A 13,807-nucleotide genomic window follows, 5' to 3' on the forward strand; every position below is an offset into this window, starting at 1 on the left:
ATGCGGCATGCCCCGCAGCCCAGGGCTGGTGCTGGAAACAACTTCCAGACACCTAAAACAAAGGAGGATTAACTATCTAATTAAAAGGAAGTGCTAACTACTGATAATTGCTATAACTTGCTACGGGATCACTCGCAAGCGAGAGAGATTTGTTACAACACTGCCACGGATGGTAAGAAGAAACTGAAGGGGGGTCAGGTCGGCAGCGGTACATATGCACTGGCATGGAGGCACCACTATAGGGGGCTCCCCTGCCAACCCGACGGGAGCCACTAAGGGGAAAAGTTTCCGATGTCCGTGCACGCAGCACGTGCACATCCTAATGTGAATGGATGTGAACAAGCACTCAGAAAACTAGGGGCTCAGAGTAGTGCTATTAACATATTTTGCAGCAATTAGCATAGTTAACTAACTGCAATGCCAAGGGATTAAATATTAAACTTTCTTCTTTGGAAAGTGCCCCATCTTACACAGAAGGGAAACAAGTCTCAGACCATGTCTACACCAGTGAGCTTACAGTAGCACAGCTGTACCAGTGCTGCTGTAAGATCGCTCATGTAGCTGCTCTATGTCAGCAAGAGAGAGCTCTCCCATCGACATAATAAAACCACCTCCATGAGTGGTAGTAGTTATGTTGGTGGGAGAAGCTCTCTCACCAACACAGCGCTGTCCACATCGGCATTTTTGTCAGTGTAAGTTATGTTGCTCAGGGGTGTGTTTTTTTCATACCCCCAAGCGACATAAGTTATATAGACAAAAGTGCTAGTGTAGACATAGCCTCAGAATCCAATACATGAAAGCCTAACACAATCAGGGAACACACTGCTCTGTTCTTGTAGCTTAATGTGGGTGTGTAAGTAGCAACTAAAATCCTACATCACCTGTCTTGCTAAACTAACTGCAAGCTGTATTTGGAGATGTCCAGTCAAAGTCTACCATTCACTAGTATTTGGTGGATTTTGGGTTGCTTAACTCCCCTTATTTTCCTCCCATTAACATGCTATAACTGCATTTTACAAGAATAAAATCCCTCAATTGCTTCCTCTGGGTGAACTTCCCATACTAATCTTTGGCCAATCAAGAGAAGACACTACATAGTGAAGTGATTAAGATTTAGAATTCATTTAAGACTGAATACAAATAGAATTAACCTGAACAAGTCTCCAAACATTACCAGCATGAACAGCCACTACATCTGCTAGCCGGCCACAACATCTAAACCATAGCAGGTATTGAACCATTTTCTAACCATTTTGACCTCTCTCAGTAAATCAGTGGACTTTGCTACATCAGAAATATTTCACAAGCTATATCCAATACAGCAAACACTACCATTTGTCAGTTATAGTTGTGCCATACATAACAAACTCAAGGAAATAAATTAAGGCTACCAATTGTACATACCACCCTCTATTCCCACATCCAGAGACACACACCTCATCACAAACACACAGCCACCATACACCTCAAAGAATGCACAACTTTAACTCCGGCATCCTTACAGGGTACAATCTTTTGGCAGCCCCTTGCCAAGCCCAAGTGTGTGCCCCTTCACAAAGCTGTGCAGAAGGGATGCAGGAGAAGGGGAAGGAAGTTTGATTTGTTTGTAGTGGAGGTGGATGGGTGGAATTTGGGAGTGAGGGTGCACCTCCATAATACATTTTTTCTCTATATCAAAATAGATTTCTCACCCCGTATATGAACCTCTGATTAAACTGTTGCATAGCTCCTTGAAGCTGACTGCGTTGAAGTTGCCATTGCTCATAATTCCGGACAGATTCCAATGTTGGTCGTTGCCATGTTGTCGTTCTAGTGAAGTGGTCGACATAATAAATCCTCCCCATATTGTCAACTCGTCGTTCCCAGCTAAACAATGCAAACAAGGCGTCTCAACAGCAAGCGGCACGTAGCACTTAAAGGTTTAGAACCATTTTAGAGTCAGACAAGAAGCAAGGCAAGCAGGAGATATATGTGGAATTGGACGTGGTGCTTTGCACTTTTCATTTAACAATGTGGTCTGCGCCCATCTCCCCATTACAGCTCCTGCTGAAACAATCTAAAGAGCTAGAGAAAAGTGCAATTTAAAATGAGAGAATTATTCTCAGGGCAGGTCTATACTATAGCCGGTATCGACACTCTGAGATCGATCCACTGGCCATCAATTTAGTGGGTCTAGTGAAGACCCGCGAAATTGACAGCAGATCGCTCTCCAGTTGACCCCTTTACTCTACTCCCAATGAGAAGAGTAAGGTAAGTCAATGGGAGAGTTTCTCCCATCAACCCCCTATGGTAACTCGATCTACGGTATGTCAACTCCAGCTACATTATTCACATAGCTCGAGTTGCGTAGCATAGGTTGACGTACTGCAGTAGTGTAAACATAGCCTCACTTTGTTCCACAATCTCACCAGCTACTCCGTCACTCCACTTGCAGTGCTTTTAAATGATGCTCAAGAGCTGCTTTACACATCTGGCTGGCTCTGCGTACGTCACTACTGTTGTTATACATTAGTTATATCTGAGGGATGGGATGGACGCGTGAAATAATTGCAGTCTACTGGCTTCTTTTAAAAAAAATTGAAGTAACATTGTCAGTTCTGAATGCAAAACTTGAGACACTCATGCTCTTTCTGGCTCACTTCTAGTCTAACCTCAGAAAACCAAGAGCGCCCACATTTTACTTGGTTTCCACTTCATATCAAGTTGAAATAAATGACATTCACCAAAAGACTCAAATGAACAGCGGTCAGGTATTGAGCAAGGTCTGTTGCAATATCTGTATTGATCAATACCTGATAAACTCTCTCCACTATATCAGTGTACAAGCTGTAAAGTCTAGTGCAACAGGTTGGTCTCTCTGTTGTGGGTGGGGAGGGGTATTTTCCCCTTTGAGATCAGTTCTCCATTTTCTTGTTTTGTGTGTAACAGAAGTGAGAGTGTGAATGTGATATGAATAAAGCGTGAAGGAAAAAAAAAACTGTTTTTGGTTAAAAGATGCAGTGTCCCCAGAAAACCAGGAAAAGGACAAATATACAAAATGTGCGCTCCTGTGTAAAAGTTAATGTTTTGGGCTGCTGGGCTATTAATGACTGGAAGGGTATGATAGCAAAGCTCTGCTTAAGGTGCAGATGTGCAAGATTAGCAGATGAGAACCTGAGCTATGGTAACAGGATAGAAACCAGAGATCTCAGGAGAAGGAGCTAATCAGGGAAGCATTTATTCAGAGCTGGCTAGCGAACCTAGATTTTTGGGGGCTAAGACTCATGTGCTGTTATTTGCAGGCCCAGCTCCAGGTTTTCTGCTGCCCCAAGCGGACCAAAAAAAAAGAGCCGTGGCAGCGCAACCGCGCTGCTCCACTCTTCGGCAGAAATTCAGTGGCACATCCTTCGCTCCGAGAGGCACTGAGGGACCCGCTGCTGAAGGCACGGAGGAGCCGCCCCTTGGTATTGGCCATCCCAAGCACCTGCTTCTTTAGCTGGTGCCTGGAGCTAGCCCTGGTTATTTGTGGTAACCTTTGCTGTGGTTTTTCAGTTCTGGTTCCTTTCCCCAGGGTGGAGAAGACTAACAAATCTATTTTCTTTTACCATGACTGATCCTGAGCACCCTTTTTCTTTATGAGCAGACACAGTTGCTTGGTGTCTGACTGTTAGTAAAAACTTCCCCACTCCTCTTTTTCCTATACCTTCTCCCTCTCCCTCAACCCTACACCACAGATACAATGCATATAGTTTGTTTATTTAAATCCTTGAAGAAAGAGAGAAAAAATGGCTAAGCCTCATCTCCAAGGCACCAGCATGTGCCACTCATATAAGGATAGAGATGGTTCAAAGCAGCATGTGCAAGCTCTTAATAGGGTCACAAAGTCTCCTGGGGTTTAGCCACACTAGACTTTTTTTAACTGGAGCTAGCCAACACGTTTATACTTGCTAGTCTGGACGTTCCACTAATGTTTGGTATTTACGCTAGGGCTCAGCCTAGGGCAAACCACATATGTGTGTGTCCTGGAATAAGTGTGTAATATCCAGACTATTTTTTATAAAAAAAAAAGTGCTAGCTAGCTCAAGTTAATAAATAATCAATTATCTTCAGCTAAACTATAGCCTAGACATATCACCGGAGGCTAGATGTCTTCTGCAGACTCACCCTGGGGGAAGAGGTTCCGGCCGATCCCATGTTGTCCTTTTTTCAACATGATCTACGTAGTATACTCGACCATGCTGGTCCACTCTTTGCTCCCATCTAGAATTAAAAAAGGAAAGGTTACTCAGCTTGTGCAGTAAGTGGAGTTCTTCAAGATACGTCCCCCTATAGGTGCTCTCCTTCAGGTGTGAGCATCCCATGTACTTTTGATCAGAGATTTTCAGTAGCAGTACATGTTCAATCTGTTCATGCGCCCTACACATTCTCATGCTCTTTACCACGAACATACAGGGCTGCATAGGTGAACCATCTCAGCTCCTTCCCCGCTGCAAAGTCCCATGGAAAAGACACTAAAAAAGAGAGTAAGGAGAGTGGGTAGCGGAGCACCCATAGGAACACACATCTTGAACTCCAGTTATTGCACAAGATGAGTAATCTCTCCTCCCTCTTTAAGTAGTGTCCCACTGGGTGCTCCATATCAGATGACTTCCAAGCAGTATCCCCATCAGGAGGAAGGAGCTTTGGAGGCGAATCTAATACTGAAGATAAGACTACATTACCAACTGCAGCATTAGTTCTAGAGGAATAAACCGTCACATAATTTTTGGAAAGAGTATGTATCAAGGTCCAGGGTGCAGCACTGCAGATTTCCAGTGAACATGACTAATGCCACAGAGGTCGATTTAGAGTGCTAGCCCATTCTCTAAGAAGCGTGGTACACCGACCAATTTACAGCAGGAGATAATGCATCCAGAGATTCACTCTGAGAATCTTTGGGTGGAGATTGTGGATCCTTTGGCTCAGTCAGTAATTGAAACACACAGCTTGGGAGACTTTCTAAATGGTTTGGTTCTGTCCAGATAAAAATGTAACGCCCTTCTGAGATCCAAGGTACAGAAAGTAGCATCCTGATCAGTCCGATTTCTCTGTGGGACAAAAACTGGAAGATGGATTGACTTGGTTGATGTGAAACACAGAAGACACCTTATGTAGAAATTTAGAATATGGCCACAATGAAATTTTGTCCTTGCAAGAACTGTAAACAGATGATTCGCCATTAAAGCACCCATTTCCCAACTCTTCAGGCAGAAACAATGGCCAACAAGAATGGCACTTCCAATGACAGGGGAAGGAGGACTCAAAGGGGGGTTTTCATGAGACAATTAAGGAGCAACTTTAGATCCCATACCAGAATAGGGTCCCTAATTGGAGGGAAAAGGTGCCTCAATTCTTTAAGGAATCTTACTTTTGTGGGATGAGCAAACACTGAGAATCCCTCAGTTGAGGAATAAAAGGTTATTATAGCCACTAAATGAACCTTGACAGAACTGAAAGAGTCCTGAGGTTTTTTTTAATTCCAACAGGTAAGGAAAGGACAGCAGAGAAAGGCGAGTGAACAATGGAAAGCTGTGATGAAATCTCCTCCATTTCTGAAGATAACACTTTTGTGTGGATGTTTTTCTGTTATTTAATAGTACCTTTCATACCTCTGCAGAACAGAAAGTCTTTATATCCAAGAACCATCAAACTCAGACGAGGAATCTCCAGGTTGGAACGAAGAGTCTGATCAAACTCCTGAGATAGCAGACGGGGAATGGCCAGAAGACTCCATGCCGGACAAGAACTGAGACAAATTAGGTAAGGGAACTAGAATGGTCTTATCCATGTTAGGACAATCAGTATGATTTTGGCTCAATCTCATTTGATATTGTTCAACGAACAGTGGCATTGGAGACCTCTCCTCCAAGGAACAAGGAAGGCATCCACGAGGGAGTGAAGGCCAAAGCTTCCTCTCAAGCAGAGCTTTTTATATTTCCCATTGGCAGTGGTAGCATACAGGTCTTGAACTGCCCAAGCCAGAAAAATGTGATTGAGAAGCCCCAAGACCAGTTCCCATTCATAACCACACGAAAAACATCCACTGGGATAGTGTGCCATGATGTTTTGTATGCCTGAAAGGTAAGAGGCTGAAATGAGGATATGGTTGGCTATACATCAGGGTTCCATAACTTATTTGCTTTAGTACAGAGAACGAGGGACCTCATTCTCCCATGATGACTGATGTAGATTTGTGCCAAAAAGGAGCACGGTTCTAGTGTCAGTACCAGGGGCTGAAATCAGGGATTTGGAGCAATCACACTTTTGAATTGCTTGCTGTAGAACCAATAGTCACTGTTACAGCTCTGCTCCAGGTCTGGAAAAAAACCTGCAGCTCCACTGCTCCACACTCCAGTTCCGGGCTCCACTCCAAAGCCCTGGCTGAAACTGCTTTGGCAGGTCCCATCTGGTGGATGTTGCTGGTATCAAAGATAATGACTGCTTTGGGGGTGCAAAAATAGTGTGAGATGCCTGTTTCTTCATCGTTACCAAGGGAGCCTGGGTGACTTGGTAGCATGGGTCTGTAGGTACTCTCTTTCTAGAGGTACAGAGTTTAGACTCTCTTGTAGTATGGTAATTCTTAGGCAGTGCAGAGGATGCCTTTAGTACTAAGGCATGCTTGGTATTGTGATCTCTGGAAGACTTCAGAGCCCTAGATACAGTACGCCAAAAGGAGCCTGGGACCTGAGATCTCCAACAGCTTTTTCTGAAATAGGCTCTTTAAGAGAAGAACTAGTATTCTTCCTTTTACGAGTCTTTCCAGTAACCTCTACTGGTCTGTCCTGCAAAGGCCTGGGTGAATGCAATGCAGAGATTGACAAAGCACTATGCTCACTTGGAGGCCAATGTACAGACAGGGAGTTCTCTTGGCCTGGATTTGAGGCCATCACTAAGAACCTGACTCTAATCTCCCAGTTTTTATTAGCTCTGCTTTAAAAGACTGAGCAAATACTATACTTTTCAGGGAAGTGCGTTTCCCTCAAACAGCAAATACACCAGGAATGTCCAACAGACTCCCAGCAGGTGAGGCAGCACTTAAATCCTGGAGATCCTGACGTATCCCGGAGATGAACCCTGACGAGTAAAATAAGCATAAAACAAGCTTCACACAAAAGTGTAGGCATAAATTAAACTAGAAGTAAATAACTACATTAAACTAAGCTAAAAACTAGTAGATTCTAAAGCTAAACTTCAAGTGGTAGATGCCAGACTTTCTGTAATAGGCTGAGGTGGTTGAGAAGGAACTGAAGGGTGGTTTGCCCATACAGCCCTAGGTCTTTGGTACCAGGCATATGGATATGTAGGGCACATATGCAGGATGAATGGATACTACCACAAAAATCTTTGATCAAAGGCTCCTGGGGTGCATGCACACCTGAAGTGGAGCATCCATAAGGACACTACTCGAAGAACAACAATTTGTGTCTGGTTTCAGGTAGAAAATTATTCAAATCATGCATTTGCAGTTTAAAGCTAACAGAAATGCTATAGTTACTTTGTATAAAGTATTTATTATTTGCAAAGCACTTTTATAACTAGTACCTCGTTCACTGGATCTATTAAAACTGTGTACAGGAGGCAGTGGTACAATATAATACTTAAAAGGGGAATTTAAAAGGAAATATTTTCAAACACTTCAAAAGCAGAATGAATAGCAATCAAATTCCAAATAGGATATGGATGGAATTCTACCCACTAAGTACTAAGAGAGCTAACACCCCATCTCTGAAGCACGTGCCACAAAAATGACAGCAGCCAATTAGAAACAATTAATCTGAATCCAATTTTTATCCATGTGATATCAGTGGCACTGGATCCATAATATGAAAAAAACAAGCTGGCACATAAACCTGAATAAAACTTTGCAGACACTGTAATTAGGAGCTGAAGTATTTTAAAATTGTGAACTTTATCACTAATTTTCCATATGCACAGCGAGATAATATAAATACCTGAAAGAACAGGAGGGTGACAAAATGGCAGGAAACGGAAAAAAATGACAAACTGCACACAGCTCAGTTTATCCACAGTAAACTAACAGAATGGTTCAGAACTGTAGGGAAAACTATTCTAGCTCAGATGCTGAGGCTCTAAGATCAGCATAATGTAGACACCTAGTTATTTGCTGCAGTGCAGCAAACTTAAATAGCAAGTTGTAAAATTACATTGAAGACATATAGCACAAATACTGCTTTATCATTCTGTAAGACACTAAAGATGTTCCTTTGACCCTATGGATATCATCTAGTCTTGAGCTGCCTTATGCCTTCAGGACTGGCTAGTTTCCTCGGGTTGTGGCGAAGTCTGGAAAGAGGGTGCCTTTGTGGCTAAGGAAGGAAGCTTCAGGAAACCCTCCGTGAAGACAGTCCAATCCTGCACACCATCTTCTTTTGGCTTGAAACCTGCTCACCTCTCCCAGATGGCTCTCCCATTCTGTTCATGCTAAAGCATGGCAATGAGTGGATAGCTCACAGCAGAACGAACCAAAGATGAACACTTAGTGGCATGGAGCTAGGAAGCATCTCTATGATGAAGAGGAAGCTGCCAGACATGTGATTAAATGTGAGTGAGCGCATTTGCATTGTCTGTTGTTTGGCAGGGGTCTAATGATGACTAGGGAAGTGAGAGGAAGAGTAACTGAAAAAGCGGTCAATGATGGGGCAGGGACATGAACAAAGAGGCAGGATCCCAAGTTTTCTTGGTAACTTTTCCTCAATTTGGATAACCAAAAAGGAGTTACCTCTTGAAAAGACTAAAGTGCCCAGAGATTAAAACATTTTTTCAAATCTTCTCCTATTTGTTTGTTCCCTTCTTCCCCAGCCATTCTATGGGGGTATGAGGACTCTTGTACCAGGCTACTACTAAATGTTTTAGTGTACTGGCAACACAGTGAAATTCAATAAAATCCTCATCTATGAAATGCTAGAAATGTCAGAGATTGGGAATCTAGCAAAATTGTACTTCTTAGCCAGCATCTTGGGAGCTGCTTGATGAATGGGAAAAGCACTGCAGGCAATAAGTCCTGAAAAGAAAGCACCTTAGGAGTCCCAAGTCGTTAAATTGGAGCTATTCTGAGCAGTATTCCAGCATCAATACACCTGTGATGTTGGTGCAATAAAAGACAGTAAATAGGCTCTTGTGTATGTGTGCCCAACTGGATGTAAATTTTGTGGCAACAACAGGTAAATTAAAAAATGGAGGTTTTTATTTAATTAAATTTAAAAATTAACAACACAATAATACAGCTCTACTCCATATGTTACAGATTTTGTCATTAAACTCAATGTTATTAAGTCCCTGAATGTTTAATTTGCCACAGATTTTTGCAGACAGTGTACATCTGCATCACAGAAGTTGTCAGTTGTAATTGGGTATATAGCATTTGGGACTTTTAACATCTGAAGAATGAGTCAACTTGGTATTGGGGAATAAGTACAATAGCTTGATGTTTCTGCTGAAATTATCAGCAGTGAAATACTCGAGTCTGACATTTCCAATTCTATCGTTTGATTTCAGAGTTTACATGCAAGTACGATGAATGGGGCAGTTCACACTCCTCAGAACTACTGTTTCAGGCTGCCTACAGATTAAGGCCGGCCACACTTCATAAATTACACTGGTCACATTGGAAAGGTTTTCTTCACAATCATGAAGTTTAGACATGCAGTTCTAAAAAAAAAAAAAATGCTTGCTGAAGTGCAATTCTGTGGCAAGGGGTTGATTCTCTGGCAAATTCTATAACTGAAGCCTACATAGGATCATGGCTACAGTGTTCACAGGACTTGGCTATTTGGAATTAAGGATTTTAGGATGGCTTCTAGATCCTGATTACCCCAAGCAATGACTGCTTTCCTCAAAATAACAATGTTAGCTCAGTACGACCTATATCGTACTACATGATCACATCCTGATTTGAAGTCAAAGGTTGCCAGATGAATAAAAGCTCAATAATTTGAGGGTATGTTACTAAAGAACAGAAATACCAACAAATTTAATTTCTTACTTGCATAACCTATGCCTAAAAACCAATCAAACTACACAGATAGTCTTACCGGGCAAAACACAGAAGGTATGGGTGTACGTGAGATAAAACAGAACTAAATGGTACAATAGTACTGAATTCCTACCCAGGTGGAAGAGGACCTTGACTGACAGTATTGTGTGATTGAGATGGAGGATTTACTGGCTGGACTTGTCTGGATACAGGAGGCGTGGTCAAAGCGGAAGCTGCAGGAACTGTTGTTCCAGCTGTTGCCCCCTCAGGACTCTGTTCTGAAGGTGCATTTGGAGTTGTACTTGGTGAGGATCCTGCACTGGATTCATCATTTTCTATGGACATAGATGAAGGACCATTGACACAACCTATGAAATCAGAGAAAACAAAAATGGAAGAAAGGTTCTTAGTTTTCTCTTATTATTGTTTAAAACCCAAGAAATCTATTTTAGAAATTGTTAATCCACAAAAACAAAGGCTAGTAAAATAGGTCTGTCAAAAAAAAGGGTAGGTGTAAAACCACACATTTTACTGTACTGGAACTCATAGGCAGTTCTTTTCTACCTTGCAGAAATGCTACATTCCTAGTACTGCCATGAACTAGCAGATAGAAATGTAAAAGCTATGATAGAACATGCATTATCTTTAAAATAGCAAGTTGCCTACTTTCAATAAATATTGGAGATATGTAAATGAATCCTTTTTTATGTTGCTCAGTTAATTAAACTTTTTTTAGTTTTTATTTTAATAATGAACTATGCCAATTTCCAAAAAAGCAAATTAGACGACATCTATCTGAAAAGAAATGTCACTCAAGAGAAAGAAAAAGAACACAATGGGTGGAAAACTTTAAAGGGAAGCATTTAAAGTTTCAATTTGGTCAGCAGCAGCATATCATTATTTAGGAAAAAACAGAAAACAAAAATTGTGTTTGATTTGGCCAAGATAAGTAGGTTTGAAAAGCTGAGATGGACATTGCTGTATTTTTTTTTAAACAAACACTGCAATAATCTTTTAACAATCATCTCAGCATTGCAAGAGATAAGAGAGCTGCATTGCCCATGTAGCTATATTAAAATATTATAAATGAGGGATGCAGTGTAGTTTAGTGATGAAAAAGAAGAACCCAAGTCCTGATTTAGTCTACTTCCTGAGCTCTGTGGGGGCCAGCATTTGCTATAGATGCTTTCCTGAGAATATTCCATGCTGCACCTGGGACTGGCTATTCAATCAAATACTATTCCCACTTCTCAGTGGGCTGCTGTGATGGCCTGGCCTTTGCTCCGATGAGGAAACTGACTCCCACAAATGTCCCTTAAGAAAAAGTCATTGTATTTTTTCCCTGTAAATATGGTTTTCTAAGCACTCTATATCTGAATACAGATTGTGTAACACATCATACATACATTTCATAGATACTACCCACACTTGTCCATAGCTCAAGATAATGTCTCCTAAGAAACTCTAGGAGGCCACTTAAACTTAATCAGAAAAGTCTGAATGTCATGGCCTTTTGTTAGCAACTGGCAGATGATAAAAAGTAACAAAAACATCTACTCTATTTTAAGGCAAAAAAAAAATTAAGGATGTGTCAGCCTTTTGCTATTGTATGACAGTTTTTGACACTGTAGATGGTTGGATTTGTAACAAACACCCACTGTAATCTACCAGAGCCAATGCTGCTACCTACTCAGGAAGGCTGTTTTAGACACCAATCTTTCCAACGCTTACTACCTAGTGTAGTCATAACAAAGTCAATTGGACATGTCACAGTAGTAAGCACTATCCTTGGTAATATTTGCATGATCAGGATCTTTGGGGGCTTTCTGCACTTCTGTTAGTGGTTGCCATATAGCCACTGTTCTTTCACAGACATGAAATGAGAGATTTCTCAAGATAAAAACAGCAATTAAGAAAGAATGTACCAAGACAGGAAGCAAGATAATTTCTCTGTGGCAGAGCATTTCTAAAGAATTTACTAAAAAAAATGGGATCAGTACATTTGAGGAAAAGATATTAGAAATGGCCATGACCGTTCAAATGGAATGTAACTTATAAATAACTTTTAAATGGATGTTTGGCACTGGAATACATACCAGCTGCAGAAGAGGGTCTACGAGGAGTGGGTGGAGGTGGTCGGGAGGGCCTGGGAGGCCTAGCAGGTTTAAAGACTCCATTTGTGAGTAATGGAGAATCACTGCCATTAACAGTCTTGCTTTCACTGGATCCTGCATCCTCATAGCTTTCAAGGCCGTTTGCATTAGCCCTTTATGTGAGAAAATAGAAACAAGCATTCTTAGGAATTTATAGAAGATATTACAATTGAAAAGTTAACTATTACGGCTTTAAATAGAGAAAATTCTGAAAATCTTATAGGTTATAAACATTATACAAAACAGATACTGTAGTTTTTGTACAATATGTTTACATATTTGTTATAGTAATAATCCTCTTCACAGTACAGACATACAACTATACAGAATTTAAGTTGGTTGCAATATATCTAACAGGAAGCATTTGGAGATGAGTTTAAACAGGTGAAGAAAAGCAAGAGGCCATGTTTGGAAGGATGGAACAGGAATACTGGAAAGAGCAGAAGAGATGGGGATTGGAAATCTGTATAAAATTCTCAGTTTGCTTTCAAAACTTATTTTTTAATCAAATGATTTTCATATCAGCACGAACACATCTCATAAAAATCACAGATTTGTACTATGATACTGATGAGAGTTTTCAGCATAAGCTTAATAAAAAAAAGTAATCGAACAGTAGAGGCAATACTTACGAATTAAACACGAGTTTACGTAAAGGGAAATGAATACATGGAAAGCACAATTTAGAGTTATTTTCAGTATTTGCATGTTACTTTTTTGTACCAGATATTAGAATTGCTGCCATGTAAACTAATCAGACCCTACATTTCTGAAAATAAAATTCTGTACAGGTACATTGTTCATTGATCAGTGTGGATGGCTCAGAATAAGTTTGCAACTAGTGCTCCACTGTAAATCTCATCTAGCAAATCATAACCAAGTATCTCTGTAATAAATATACTATTTGTACACTTGGAATTTTTGTATTCCAAATAAGAAAGAGGCGAGGAATAGAAGTTGTATTTCACAAGATATGTGGAATCAAGCCCAATTACATATATGTTTGACCTAAATATACAGCACTACTTTTGCTCTGCCTCAGGGACAGTGCTCATGATAATTTAAGTTACTATGTCTTATTGACCCCAAAGAATTTAAAAATAAGTGAATATAAGATCATGTGGTAATCAACAGTGATTTGAAATTTACTAGAGTTAAAGCCTAGTTTTCGCTCACTCCCAGAACATCTCACTCGGGTTTTGAACATTAAGGTCAAGAGCATTATATTTTATTCTCTTGCATATATTATCAAAATCAGCTGGGGGGGGGCATGATGTATATAAAAATGTTATTTGATATATAAGAACACCTATGCTACCCACACATTCTAGAATCGGTTCATTATATAAGCAACACACAACTTTCCCAAGATAAACTTTCACTGAGCATCATATAATTGTCGCTGGTACGGAGATTCTGTAAGTAATTTAGGTGTTCATATACAGTATTTGAAAAAACAGCTCTTGGAGGACAGAGAGGTCCTTCTGTTTCGGGGTATACAGAACATATTGCCTCAGCAGCAGAGACGGCTTTCAACATGTGATAGGATGAAAAGTACCCTTGGTTCCTAAGAATGAAAAAGTACCCTTTATGCATCCGACTGGTTCAAAATGCAGTAGCTTGCCTACTGAACACAGTCAAG

General features: G+C 40.7%; 1 protein-coding gene across 3 annotated transcripts in view; it reads right to left on the bottom strand.

Annotated features, from left to right (window-relative positions):
- The window catches only part of ITCH (itchy E3 ubiquitin protein ligase), a 112,876-nt gene that overhangs the window by 37,592 nt on the left and 61,477 nt on the right, over positions 1-13,807 (bottom strand). For all 3 annotated transcript variants that reach the window (XR_012656996.1, XM_032780885.2, XM_032780886.2), the window contains 4 exons: positions 12,109-12,278; positions 10,146-10,380; positions 4,144-4,239; positions 1,692-1,866 (listed from right to left, as the gene is read on the bottom strand). Coding sequence is in view for 2 of the 3 variants with exons in the window: in XM_032780885.2 (XP_032636776.1) it covers positions 1,692-1,866; positions 4,144-4,239; positions 10,146-10,380; positions 12,109-12,278 (676 nt within the window). In the remaining variant the exon portion in view is untranslated. The remainder of the gene's footprint in view (positions 1-1,691; positions 1,867-4,143; positions 4,240-10,145; positions 10,381-12,108; positions 12,279-13,807) is intronic.

This window comes from Chelonoidis abingdonii, chromosome 14, assembly GCF_003597395.2.
Source record: "Chelonoidis abingdonii isolate Lonesome George chromosome 14, CheloAbing_2.0, whole genome shotgun sequence".
Classification (NCBI taxonomy): Eukaryota; Metazoa; Chordata; order Testudines; family Testudinidae; genus Chelonoidis; species Chelonoidis abingdonii.